The sequence below is a fragment of the Gymnoscopelus braueri genome (genome assembly GCF_963280865.1).
Source record: "Gymnoscopelus braueri genome assembly, chromosome: 21".
Taxonomy (NCBI): Eukaryota; Metazoa; Chordata; class Actinopteri; order Myctophiformes; family Myctophidae; genus Gymnoscopelus; species Gymnoscopelus braueri.
Genome location: NC_137623.1, coordinates 38,035,148 through 38,049,541, shown reverse-complemented (window position 1 = coordinate 38,049,541; position 14,394 = coordinate 38,035,148). Strand labels below are relative to the sequence as shown.

Below are 14,394 nucleotides of genomic sequence, written 5' to 3'. Positions count from 1 at the left end.
CTATACTTATTTGACAGTATATGAATTCTCTTATCTCGTTGTATATAATTGCTTTTTTTCTTTTTTTAATGCATCAAGTTAAATTCCTTGTATGTGAACATACAGTAAACACTATGTGATTCTGATCTACCATCCCTAGTAGTTCTGTACTTTCCAGTCACAGCAGTCAATCATGCAACAACACCTGCCATGTACTAGAAAACATGTATAAAATAAATTACGTTTGTTTTACTTAAGACAAAAAAAAGAAACAACTACAAAAGAATAGCCAACAGAGAATTATACCATTACTATAAAAGCTTGTTGTGGTCTGAACTATTGTCACATTGTGTGGCCATACTTCCTTCTCAAAATTTTTGGGGAAATGTGTTTGTTTCAAATAAGCTTCAAGTTCCTCTATTTAGTCAGTAGCTCAGTGCATCTCTGAAGTGACAAGATGACTTTTGTGGACACTCTGCGACACTGGGACAACGCTGTATCTCACGCTGAGGGAAAAGACATTTCTGAAGCTCTTAGCATTTTCCTGTCTATCCAAGAGCCAAACTCCAAAATTTACTATAACATTGGCTGTCTCCAACTGATCAACCGAGACTTTGATGCTGCTGAGAAGGTATGTCTGAGGTTATGAGCTGGTCTTGGCTAACATTAAACTCAGAAATCTGTTTTAAAATGGCTCCACATCTCAACAATTTACAATTTAGCAGACGCTCTTATCCAAAAGCGGCTGACAATAAGCAAGGTGATCACATACATAGAATGCAAAGGGACAGTGTAGTGCCTCAGGGAACTACAGTAGGATCACATAACAGGAAAACCAAGAACCTAGCATCAGTCTAAACAATATATTATTAAATTACTGTAATAATCTGTTTCTCAAGAGAAATCACAATTGTTTGTTGTTTGTTATTCGTTGCCATAAAATTATGATTAAATTGCAAGTCATATAGAAAGGAGAAGGAAGTTACCAGATTTTCTCAATTATTCATGCAGGCATTTGACCGCAGCATAGGCAAAGATGAACATCTGGCAGTTGCCTTCTTTCAAAGAGGAATCACCTTCTACAAAAAGGAGAGGCAAGAATTGGTCATCATCATGAAATGAAATGAAATGAAATGCAATGCTGTTGTTGTTGTTATTGTTAATGATTATTATTATTAGCCTATTATTAGTTTAACTCTTTTTCACTGCATCTTCACATTGGTATATCACTATGTGTCAGTGCCATCATGGTACATTAGCTGGTTTAATTTATTGCCATGGTTAGTGACTTGTATGTTCCTGTTTAAAGGTTCGAGGAGTGTCTCGGTGACTTCCAGTATGCCTTCAAAGAGCTACGTGGTAACCAGGTTATTGACTACAAGGCTCTCGGTCTCGCATACAAGTTGTATGCTTGTGAGGTAAGTGTCTGAAGGCCTACAGAGCGGATGTCATCACACAACAGGCATTGTTGTGACACATTATAAGACTGTGACAAGATGCAGCCCCACCTAGAATACAGTATCCAACACAAATGTAAAGTGTCACTGTCAATGAAACTTTAGGGCCCTATCTTGCCTTATGCCTTATGCCTAATCTTATAAGGCATTTTTGTATTGTTTCTAAAACAGTGAAAATAGCTAGAAAAACAGAACCACCAGGTGCTCACAGGAGTTATTACTATAGTAACAATAGGTAACAATAGTTAAAAGTGTCAATGGTGAAAATAGCCGATCTACATCAACGCATTGTGAGCTTGTAGATCGTCTATTTTCACTATTTTGAAATGTTTTCTAAATAAATAAATAAAAGCCTAATAAGATTAGGCATAAGGCACTGCACAAGATAGGGCCCTACGGGTTTTTGTTTTTACAATCAAAGCTTCAGTGTTTTCTATGTAATGCCTGTCCATACTGTGTGCCAGTGTAAATGGATGTTTTTTGCTTTGTTTTTGTGAAGACGAATCACCTGATAATATCAACCTGCTAGATCATTGGCTTCATGTGTTAACAAAACAAAACAAAAACAATGATTTTCCTTTTTGACACAGTTAAGGCAGGCAGCTGTTCACACAAATTCTGACCGTTGTCCCTCAGGTTCTTCACAACATGGCGCTGGCTCAGGCTCATCTGGGCCGATGGGACAAAGCCCAGCAGCACCTGGTCTCTGCACTGGAGTACAGGACAGAGGTCAAGCTCAGCCTCTTGGACAGGGCCCTGGAGTCCACTCTGGTATGTCCCAAACATGCACCTATAGTGGTTACCTTCGTAACCACTTAAATATCGCTGCTGTCGGGCAGAAGCCTCTTATCTCCATTTTCATAATAAATGTATGCCCTACTTGATCATACTACTGCGTCACACAAAAGCATCAAAACAGATCTGCAAGCTCGAAATGTGGCGCAAAGCGATGTGTTTTGAGCTTGTGGATCTGCTACTTTTGCTGTTTTTTTATTTGAATCCTGAAAAGTAACAGTTTCGGACGTATGAGGTTTCCACGCGACAGAGACGATATACTGTAGGGATTAAGACTTAAATCCTACATGCTTCCTCCCCCCTACCCCTACACCATATCTCTTTGGTGAAAATAGGCTATCTACAAGTTCACAACGCATCGCAGTGCGGCACATTGTGGCCTTGTAGATCTGTTATTTTCGCCTAATATTCACCCCTGAATAGGGACGCTAGGGTTCATGTGTTTAAAAGCAGAAGTCTTTCATTTGATCTCACTAAAACACATGAACCCAAGGTTTTAGGAGAGCATCTACCGTATGTTCCCTCAGCCCTATGATCCTTCAAAACTAACACTGACCCCAACCTTAACTCCTGAGGACACTATAGGGATAGGGTTGAGGGAACATGGGGTTGAGGGAACATGGGGTTGAGGGAACATGGGGCTGAGGGAACATAAGACTGAAGGAATACCATGTGAATATTAATAATTATCATTTTCTCTCACCAACAGAAACAGAAAATATTCAAGCTAGCTGAGGTCCCAAAACAGCTATTCAAACCAAATCAAAAATATGTGGCCGAGCTGGAAAAGAAGGACTATCTGGGGAAAGCTAAGGTAGGCTACCATTTTACTTAATGGCAGATCAAAGCATTCATATGTACTATATTTTTTACTTTACTGAAGTGTTTCCAATTTCCAACACTTTTACTTCTACTCCATTACATCTCAGAGGCAAATATTGTACTTTTTACTCCACTACAATTATTTGAAAACTTTAGTTACTCGTTACTTTGTAGATTTGGATTACTTTTTACAAAACATTCGTTAACCATGTTGCATTAACCAGTTCAACCCTATGCATACTTAGGCTATTTGAAAATAGCCGATCTACAAATCGGCTTGTAGATCGGCTATTTTCAAAGCATTTTTATACATTTGTAAACTTGTAAAATGGGACATTCGGCAAAATGAGTACTTTTACTTTCAGTACTTTGGTATATTTTAATGCGAATGCTTTTTGTACTTTTACTCAAGTACATTTTTAATACCAGACTTTTATTTGTAACAGAGTATTTTTACATTGTGGTATTGGTATTTTTACTTAAAGTACAAAATGTGAGTACTCCTTTCGCCACTGGAACCACCGGTATGACTCAGTGCTTTCCTTTCCTCAGGTGCTGGCCACCGTTAGCCCTGAGAATGCTGGGTTTGCTGGGTTTGCTCCCCTACAACCACAGGTGAAGTATACCTACACTACAGGGTAACCAGAAGACTCGCCCCAAAACACACTCGCCCCCGTTTTTTTTCACGGACCGCTCGCCCCCCCCAGTGGTTCTTTTATTCTTGTATTAGTTTTACTGATGTTAAGTTTAGGAATACGGTTAGGTTTATAGGCATAGTTTACTGAGGGTAAGATTAGGAATAAGGTTAGGTTTTTAGGCATATACTGAGGTTACGTTTAGGAATAAGGTAAACTTTAGGCATAGTTTTACTGATGTTAAGTTTAGGAATAAGGTTAGGTTTATAGGCATAGTTTACTGAGGGTAAGATCAGGAATAAGGTTAGGTTAGGCTAACCCTAACCCTAACCCTAACCCAGGTGTTTCTTTAAGGCAGTTTTGAAAGTGAGTAGGGTTTTACACTCCTTTACTCCTTTTGGTAGGCAATTCCATATTTTTGTTGAACAGCATGAGAAAGCATGGTTTCTTTCTTATTTTTTTTACATTTAGTTGTGTGAATAAGTGTTACATTTTCCTTGGAACTAATGTTGTGATTTTGAAATCTTTTGATATCTGATAGGTTGAGGTAGGTCCTGTTGATCGGAAGCCCCCCGAGGTTCTGAGGTAAAGAACGTTTTTTAAAGTGCTTATAACATTATAGACAGTGGTGGACACAGTATATCGTTTCTGTCGGGCAGAAACCTCTTATCTCCTTCTTATTCTAACTTTTCATGTTTTTTCATAAATTAACACACTACTTGATCATACTACAGCGTCACACAAAAGCATCTAAAGTAGCAGATCCACAAGCAGCGCAAAGCGATGCTTTTTGAGCTACTGTAGATCTGCTACTTTTGATACTTTTGAATTTGAATCCTTTAACAGTTTTGGACATACATCATGCATTTCCACCCAACAGAGACGATATACTCAAGTAGACACCAAGTATTCAAAAGTACAAATTACGAAGTACATTGTTTTTAATATCAATGCATGCTGTATTGAAATTTAGGACATTAAAACACAAAACAAATGTAAGCTTGTAGATCAGCCATTTTTCGTATGTATTTGGAAGTTCCGCCCTAGAAATGAGTCAAAATAGGCTACAATATTTCTATTTAAATGCAGCGTAGTGAAAGTCAGAAGCTTGCAAAGAAATACAGTAGCCTACTCAGCTAGAAATAACAAATTACTATATTTATTAAAAAAAACACACATTTAGACATCTGCTTCTAGATATGAAATGGCTCACTGACAGAATGCATTTTGAGTTTGAACGTCAAACACAGTTCCTCTCCTTACTGTATAAATGGTACTGTAGAGTGGACTTTAATAACATTAGCTTGCACACAACATATGTCAACCTCCAGTGGTGGAAAGTAACTAATTACAAACTCAAGTAGGCTACGCTGTATTAAGTAAAGTCTTTGACTTTATTGGAGTATTTCCAATTTTCAGTACTTTTATTTCTACTCCACTACATCTCAGAGGCAAATATTATACTTTTACTCCACTACAATAATTTGAAAACGTTTTTAATAATTTTGATTTGTATTACAAAACATACAGTAACCACTTCACTACATTTCGGCCATTTGAAAATAGCCGATCTACAAGCTCACAATGTGTTGCGATGCGACGCATTGTGAGCTTGTAGATCTGCTATTTTCAAAAGATGTTTTTGAAAACTTGTGAAATGGGACATTCTGCATACTGTATACTGTATGAGTACATTCTACTGTTGGTACTTTAAGTACATTTTGATACCAATACTTTTGTACCTTTACTCAAGTAAATTTTGTATTCCAGACTTTTATTTGTAACAGAGTATTTCCACATTGCAGTAGTGAGTACTTTTTCCAGCACTGTTGCAGAGTGGCACATTCATGCTCCCACAGAAGGCTTAACCCATAGGCTGTGTAAAGGCTTAAACCATACTGCTTTGGGTCACTGCATAGACCTTCCTCTAGCACCACCCTCAGGCCAAAATTTGCACTTGCATTAAACATATTTCAATGGTCTAAAGTGCAGACTGCCATGCAATGTTTCCCTCTGAGATGTAGTGGAGTGAAGTAAAAGTACAGAACATTGGAAATACTCCAGTAAAGTAAAAATGTGTACTTAAGTACTGTAGCCTACTTGAGTTTGTAATTAGTTACTTTCGTAAAATTGCTTGCTCAGGGTGGGACTGTCGTAGCCTGGGATCCAGCCTGATTCATTACGTTCGGCGGAAATTCTTTTTTCTCACTTCGCAAGTGAGAAAAAAAAAGACTGTCAGGTCACTGCTCCTGTCTTGACACAACTTGTTGTGATTTGACACTTTAATAAAATTTAATTGAATTGAACTTGCTGAAACCATTCATGCTTCCCTGGGGAAGAACTATTTTGATTTTGGTGACCCGGGCTGTCACCTATATATCTTCTAGCACACTGGTTCTCAATATGGGGTCTGTGGACCCCCAGGGTCCTCCAAGGGGAGGACCACCAGCTAAATGATTGGTAAATCTGAGAGTGTATAACTGGAAACCAGTTCCATTTGTAAACTCTCAGAGTTATGGGAGTCCGTGACTCCGTGACCTGATGCATAGTAAACTGGGGGGTCCTTGAAATGAAAAGGTCTCAGGCCTCAGGACAAAATCTTTAGCCCCCATAGCAGCAGGGCTCTATTAGGAATGACAAAGACAATTGTTGGTTTGGTTTTGCTTATCATTTGGTGTTTCTAAGCCCTGGCCCATTTGGCTTTGACCAAAAACATGCTTTTGATCAAAAACTGCTCTTGGTAACGTGTGAGTGAATACAGTGAGTGTATTGTATATGTCACAGGGTGAATGGAGAACCAGGTAGATTGAAGACAGAGCGCTCGTTTTTAGGCACGGGGCTTCGGGGCGAGGCGGGGCTTTTCGAGATAGGGTTTATTAGCGAGGCTCGCGAGGAGGAGGAGGAGAAGGAGGACGCGGCACTGCGAGGCGGGGGTACGCTAGGGGAACGCTGAACACGCGTGCACACGCACACGCTTGTCCACGACGGAGGCGCGCCGACAAGTGGAGCTTGAGGCCGAGGAAGCGCGCCCTCGCGCCTCCAGGCGCGAGTGCCCGCGCTGACCGGCCGATGCTCCACTTGTCGACTCAGCGCCGTTTGAGTTGTAAACCGATAGGGACAGAATAGTTCTTTTCATGGATCACTGTGTGTGTGTGTGTGTGTGTGTGTGTGTGTGTGTGTGTGTGTGTGTGTGTGTGTGTGTGTGTGTGTGTGTGTGTGTGTGTGTGTGTGTGTGTGTCAGGGAGAAAGTAAAACAAAAGCCAGAACACAATAAAAGTATCTTAACAGTCCTGCTTTCAATAAACCAAAAAAAGCATGAGCGCGTGTGTGTGCGCTTGTGTGTGTGTGTGTGTGTGTGTGTGTGTGTGTGTGACTGTGTGTGTGTGGTCGCAGCCATATATGTTTGTGCACAAGCCTGGCTTGTGGCTCCCTCTAGTGTTGCTTCTACAGAATTGCTGGGTGGGTGGTAAAAACGAACGCGCCTTCTTCAATCTACCTGGTTCTCCATTCACCCTGTAACATATACACTCCTCCCGAGGACATTCACAAACCTATATCCTTAAGTGTTTCCTATCTCTGCAGGGCTTTGGAAGGAGAACCGCACATTGTCCTCTATGAGTTCATCCCCAAGACCAGTGATGAGTTGCACTTAATGCCTGGCAATATGGTCTTTATGACCCACAAGGGTGCTGACAACTGGGCCTCAGTGGTTTTCAATGAGAGAGTAAGTACCACTGAGCTATAGTCTACTACACAAATGGAACATATTCTTGTCAAGGAGCCCCATTTGACAATTAAGCAATATTACACGAGAGGGTGTGCTTTACCGTCATTATTGGCACGCCTGTGATGCGGTCAGGAACGAGGCGAAGCCGAGTTCCGCGAGCATCACAGAAGTGCCAATAATGTAAGGTAAAGCACACCCTCGAGTGTAATATTGCGATTATACAACAGTTACCAACAAAACACATCCAAATGTATTCATATTGTGGAGCAATTCATAATAAAAATGTTTCGCTATTATCCGTTTCCCTGTAAAGAGAAGAGTTTTTCACTGAGACATTAAATAGTCCCTGTAGCAGCACTATGAGCCTGAGGCACCGTCTCATCAACACAGCCGAGATATCAATGCTTGCGCAGTGGAATGAATTCCAGTAGGCTATATGCTCCGTCGTACGACCGTGTCACGTGGCCAAAATAACTGATCTACAAGCTGACAACGCGTCGCGATGGCGACGCGTTGTGAACTTGTAGATCGGCTATTTTTGCCGTGCGATACCTGGCGACGCGTTGTGAACTTGTAGATCGGCTATTTTCGCCGTGCTGTTTGTTTTCCTACCGTGGGACAGCGTGACGTCACAGCACAGTTGTGCCATATATGGTCTAATCAGGTGCGGACTGCAGTGCGGAGTGATTTATTAATGTGATTAGGCCCGTGCTATGATGCTGGTTTGAAGCACGGCTAGAAAGCTATTTCAACCAATCAGATTGCTTGGTCGGAACTACCTGTTGTATAATTGTTTATATTTACTACCGAACTGGGAGATAATACCGTGAAACCTAGAAATCTATACATTCTCTCTTGAAATCTATACATTCTTCTCTTCAAATCTATACATTCTCTCTTCTAGTTTAGGAAATAATAATGCCATTAAACTGTTCCTCATTTTTCTGGGGACCACCTGGAAACCTCTCCCCAAGGACCCCTGGGGATCCCCTTTGAGAACCTTTTGGTCTACACCAGGGGTCTTCAACAGGTGGTCCGGCACCCCTAGGGGGTCCTCAGAGTTGCTTCAGGGGGGCCGCCAAATCTTTGTGTGATAGGAACTTTTTATTACATTATACCAATTGAACCCTAGCATCCCTATCATGAGGCGAACTTAAGCCAAAAATAGCAGATCTACAAGCTCACAACGCCTCGCGCTGCGAGGCGTTGTGAGCTTGTAGATCAGCTATTTTTGGCAAAGAGGTATAGGTGCGGAGGGAAAAAAGAGCAGACCAAGTTTAAAAAATGTTTTTAATCTGAAACACACATTTATACAATATAGAGGGGTTCCCTGCTTCATCTCTCTCTCAGCTAGGGGGTCCCTTGGCCTGAAAAACGTTGAAGACCCCTGGTCTACACAATAGCTGTATCACTTCATGCACCATAACCTCTCACAGCACCTTAATAATGCTTCCATGGCATTTCAATATTATGCTGAGAGCGTGTTCATGTTTATTAGGCCATTATGAGATACCTCGTGCCAATGGTGGAAAGTAACTAAGTACATTTACTTTTACTTAAGTAACAAATCAGAGTAATTCTAACTACTGGTACTGTATATATACCTTTATTGGCCTGTACCTGCAAATGTACTGACGCAAAACATGTTTATCTCTGCTATTTCATTTACAGAAGGGACTTGTTCCGTACAATTTCCTGCAACGTGCAAGCTTATCTTCTAAACAGAATCAGGTATGGATTACTTTTGTATGCGTGTTTAATGGTATGAATAATGTTTCATGTCAAATGAGATTTTTGTGTATTCATGGAACGCTGAACTGAGTCAGGAGCTTCAAGTGTTGACGTGATTGTTCCATGTTTGATGCAGGGGGCGGCCATAGCTGAGTGGTTAGTGAGCCCACCTAGGGAGCCAGAGGCCCTGGTTGCCCCAGGTTCGATTCCAGGCCAGGTCAGCATATGTGTCGATGAAATGAAGTTTGTCCCTGAGCAAGACCCTTAATTCACCCCTAATTGCTCACAGGTTCTCATTGGAAACAAGACCGCAAGGACTTAATTGACCGACCTGTTAAAAAAAGGAATTATCCTTATCCTATGCTCTTCGAGTATTATGTCACTAATTCAAATTATTTTTAAATTGCCTGCTGTGCTTAAACAAACAATCCTCAATTGTTTAAATTATCAGGGACATATAGGTAGATAAAATGTTCATGTTACCTCTAAACACAAACAATTTGGGAACACTACATCATCTTTTATGGTGTGTATATCGTCTCTGTCGGGCGGAAACCTCATACTGTGTGTCCAAAACTGTAACTTTTTAGGATTCAAATAAAAAACATAGCAAAAGTAGCAGATCTACAAGCTGCGAGCTTGCAGATCTGCTACTTTTTATGCTTTTTTGTGACGCTGTAGTATGATCAAGTAGGGCGTTGATTTACAACAAAAAAAACACAGAAAGTTAGAATATGGAGTTAAGAGGTTTCTGCCCGACAGCAACATATTGAATGAATAAAAACAGAATGGGAACATGTGATTCCTAGTAAATTTATCTATACCGTATGTTGTAGGATGGAAAAAACAGCGGGGCTGGAACGCCTCAGCCTCCGAGAGGAGAAGCGCCCGTCGGACAACCTGAGAAGAAGAAGAGTCCCACGCCGGCCCCCCGTAGATCAGGTAAAGTTTGGCAGGCCCGGTGCATGGCAGGAGACAATGGCAAGCAAAGTACAAGTGGGACAACATTTCAATGCTGTTGCACCTTCATCAGGTCCTACCAAACAGAGGCCAAGGTAGTGTTTAAAAAGGACCTCCAAATGGACCCCCATCTCAAAAATATTTTGTGCCAGGGAAAAAATATTTGCTTTAAAAAAAAAATATATATATATATATATACACACACACAAACACACACACACACACACACACACACACACACACACACACACACAGCCTACAGTACACACACACACAAGCTCATAGCACGGCACAAAGTGACGTGCTCTGAGCTTGTATAATCTGCTTGTATATCAGCTATACTTCATTAATTTGAACTTGACAAAAATAGCAGATCTACAAGCTCACGGTGTGTTCGTCACAACATTTGAAATATTTGTTTAAATTCTTTTGAAACTGTGCCCTAAATGACCTAAATAAGGACACGAGGTTGAACGTAGCTGAAAGAGAATGGACAACGATGTGGGAAATAATGATGGAATGAAATATGACAGTTCTGTTCATTTCATCCAGCTGTTTTACATAAATGGAAATGATTCCAATAATTCTACAAAAGATTAGCTCAAATCATTGCAACCGGGCAATTATGTAATAATTGTGGCGGGCCTAGTTCTTGATATAGAGGTTTCACAATACACATGAAGGAAGAACTCCAATCTCCCTACTAGGTTGTATAATGAACTTGGGAGGTACAGTATGCATTCCTATGCATTAGATGAGATGAACTCTATAGATACGATTAATACGATTATAAGAGTTTTTATACCGTTTTTATCTGGTTATGCTTGTTTTTTTATACATGAATTATTCTAGTTTTTACGATTTATTTATTTAGAATGGTAGAGTATTTTCCTGCACTATTTATTTATTATTTTATGAATGTATGTCTTTAACTAGGAGAAACACAATTTCGTTTTTTTTCCCTCCAAAGCTGTTTGCAGATGGAAAACGAATGACAAATAAAGCAATCTTGAATCTTGAAGAGATGAAAAAACATTTTTTTTATTTTCCTTTCTTTCTCACTTTCTTTCTTTGGGTAGGCATCATGTCAGCCAACACTCCCAACTCCACAAGTGAACGAGACACGATGGAAGAGGTATGTGTATGCCGAGGCCCATCATTGCATGATAATATCCAAACGCTCATCGCTTTTTAACTGTATATATCAGTGGAATGTGATCTCTGTGCCAATATGTTCAGAACAGTTTTAATTTTCACAGCAAATTTTGATGTAGTTTTTAGTCATAGTCTTCTGAATAAAATTCCATTCAGTTTTAGTCATACTTTAGTCATCTGAAATGTTTTACTTTTAGTCTAGTTTTAGTTGACTAAATATCATACGATTTTAGTAGGCTAAATCTACTGTTGATTTAGTGGACGATTTGTTGACGAAATTGTCAATATATTTAGTCATCATAGCTTAGTTTTGATTTAGTTTTCAGTGAAAAAAAGGTAGTCGACGAACATTTTTCGTTGTAGTCGACGAAATTAACACGTGGTTCAGAAAACCCCCTGTCCTGAACAGTGCACCTCTTCTTTTTTTTTATCGGTTCCGGTTAGAATCATTCACTATAATTCCTCTTCCTTGTCTTGTTGCTTCCTTGTCTTGCTATAGAGTACAGAGCCTGGTGATGGTGAAAGCCCGCTCTGCACGGTGAAAGTATTTTTCACACACAACATAGCAGTCTCCATGTCCGAGGGATCTCCATACACCACGCTGGTTGAGAAAATCAGCAGGAAACTCAACGTGCCTGCTGATTCTATCACCTTGAGGTACAGTATATGTTGCAATACAGTTTATAATGCCAGTTTGTGATCATTCCACATAAAGTACCAAGCTTCAAAAAATTTCAAAAATATCAGATGTACAAGCTTGCAGTGCGGCACGAAGTGATGCGCTGTGTGAGCTTGTATATTGTATATTTTTGAGAACCACTAAACCACTGCTCTAAATCCTAAGAGTTTTCTGGAAAAAAAACGTGCGTTGCTATATATATAGCTAAAATCTAAAATGACACAGTTGCTTATCCCGATTTGAATGGGACTGAAAATAAACAATGTATTAATTCATTCAATTTCCAGTCTAAGCTGCTCAGACAAAGGACAAATAGTGATCGATCCCAACACTGAAATGGAGAAGGTTTGGAGTCATGCCAGTAGCGGTCGCATCACTTTAAGGTGTAAGATGATGAAGGATGAGAATCAGAAGGAGAAGGAGGTAAGAATGGGTCTCTTTATGTCCACACACCTTTCTTGTTTTTGCCACTTGCAGTGGGGCTCTAATGATGGCTACAGTAGTATACCGCTGTGGTTTTCAAAATGGGGATGTATACATTCTTTTCTTAAAATTTTTCCTGTTCTTTTGTTTGCTTGTTTGGGTCAGAACGACCCCATGTTTGGGAATCAATGATCTAACTATCTACTGTATCTGTTGTCGTTTTGAGCAGACAGATGAACAGCCAACCAAGCAGACTCAACTGGTGGCTCTTCATTCGTATGCATCTTCAAACCCAGAGGACCTTCCTTTCAATGAAGGAGACACAATCACACTTCTCTCCAAAGGTGAGATCAGGGTTGGATTTGCTGTGGGAGATGGGGGGGGGGGGTCTCTGCTTTTGAAATCCCCCTCTGCTCATTCATTTTTTATGGCTGATGGTGATATGTTTTATCCCTGCTTCCGGTCAAACATACAGTACATGCATTTCCTTTTTGGAAATGTAGACTGTCTGAAATGTATGTTTCATAACATCACAATTTAACAATTTAATAGAGAAATAATATTATATTAACCCTCCTGTTTTGGGCAAATTTGTCAAAACCTTTTATGGTACTAGCAAATCTACAAGCTTACAACGCGTCGTGATGCAACATATTGGGAGCTTGTAGATCAAATCTGTTGCTATTGTTATGGGGTGGAGTATAGCGTGTAAGTGGTAGAAAAAAAGAAAAGAAAGAAATACATATATATTTCTGAGTCTCAGTGTTGTCAATGATCATGGAGAAATAATTCAAGATTATTAATTATTTAACAAACGTTTTCTCTCTTCCACAGTCAACGAGGACTGGTACGAAGGCCAATGTAATGGAAATATTGGTATATTTCCCGCAAGTTTTGTGGAAGAAGCTCCTCTCAGTGGCCAGTGAGAAAACACAGAAGCAATCGGTGCTCCAACCTCCTCATTCATTCCATAGTAATTGTCATTTATGTCCGGGGTTCTCATAAGTGGGGTCCTTGGGTGAGTTCCAGGGGGTCCCCAGCTAAAGTAGTTGATACAGCATCACAATCATTTTAACCACTTCATTCATTTTTTACGTTGGCTATTCAAAAACAGCAGATCTACAAGCTCACAGCGCGCTGCAAGCTTGTACATCTACTATCTTATGTACATCTACTATTTAGTCTTTCTGGTCTTAAAGGACGACTTTACTTCACTTCATCTTCATATAATTGGTCCTCACTAATGCTCATTATACATAAAATTCTATTCGGTCTGTGCCTAGAGGAGGGCTTTGGACACTTGAGAAACCCGCCTCCCAGTGACATCATCATTAGGCAGGTTTTTTCTTTCAAAACGTATTTGGCCACCACGGACCCCCATCTGAAAAGATTGTATGCCAAGGACCCCCATACACTTCTTGTGTTGTTCAAAATGTCAAATATTTTCAAACATTTTCAAAAGAATTCAAGATTGTTTTGAAAATAGTTGATGAATATAGGGCCCCACTTCTATAACCCCTACATTAGAGTACGGACCACCATAACTCGTAGAGTGTACAAACGGAACCAAATGGACCCGCATTTGGTTCCATTTGTACACTCTCAATGTTACAGCCCTGCCCCCGGTCCATCTGGTTTCTAACTATTCATCATTTATCTGGGACCCCCTGGAACCCCCTCAAGGACCCCTGGGGGTCCCCGGACCCCACTTTGAAAACCACCGAGCCTACAACACCTGTATAATCACAATATACCACGGCCTCTCCTGCAATAATTGTTATTTCATATTTTATCATGGTCTGAATAAATACTATTTCAAGTAATGTATAGTGCTGTGTTTTGTAGAGTTATTTTTAAAAGTATGGTACATGAGTTACATCAACCTTTCTAGACAGTTCACTCAAGAACACTCATCATAGATGTAACAATTAAATGCAATATTTTAATGCAGTTATACTTGGTGGTTGGCGCTGATGCTGCCTTAGAATGGCCCCTGAATTGGTCAAGCAGCAAGAAATTGAATTTCAGTAA

General features: G+C 40.1%; 1 protein-coding gene across 2 annotated transcripts; it reads left to right on the top strand.

Moving 5' to 3' along the window:
• Positions 1-427: 427 nt before the first annotated feature.
• ncf2 (neutrophil cytosolic factor 2) lies at positions 428-14,190 on the top strand. Of its 2 annotated transcripts, none has more exons than XM_080417377.1 (15): positions 428-610; positions 991-1,073; positions 1,289-1,397; positions 2,073-2,207; positions 2,941-3,045; positions 3,606-3,668; positions 4,230-4,273; positions 7,271-7,412; positions 9,087-9,146; positions 9,983-10,088; positions 11,186-11,241; positions 11,761-11,918; positions 12,228-12,363; positions 12,593-12,707; positions 13,198-14,190. In XM_080417377.1, exons 1-15 carry the CDS (start codon positions 437-439, stop codon positions 13,287-13,289), a joined length of 1,578 nt encoding a protein of 525 aa, XP_080273503.1. In that variant the 5' UTR covers positions 428-436; the 3' UTR covers positions 13,290-14,190. The 2 variants fall into 2 exon arrangements, with proteins under 2 accessions (XP_080273503.1, XP_080273502.1); XM_080417376.1 differs by having other exon boundaries at positions 12,590-12,707.
• Positions 14,191-14,394: the final 204 nt, after the last annotated feature.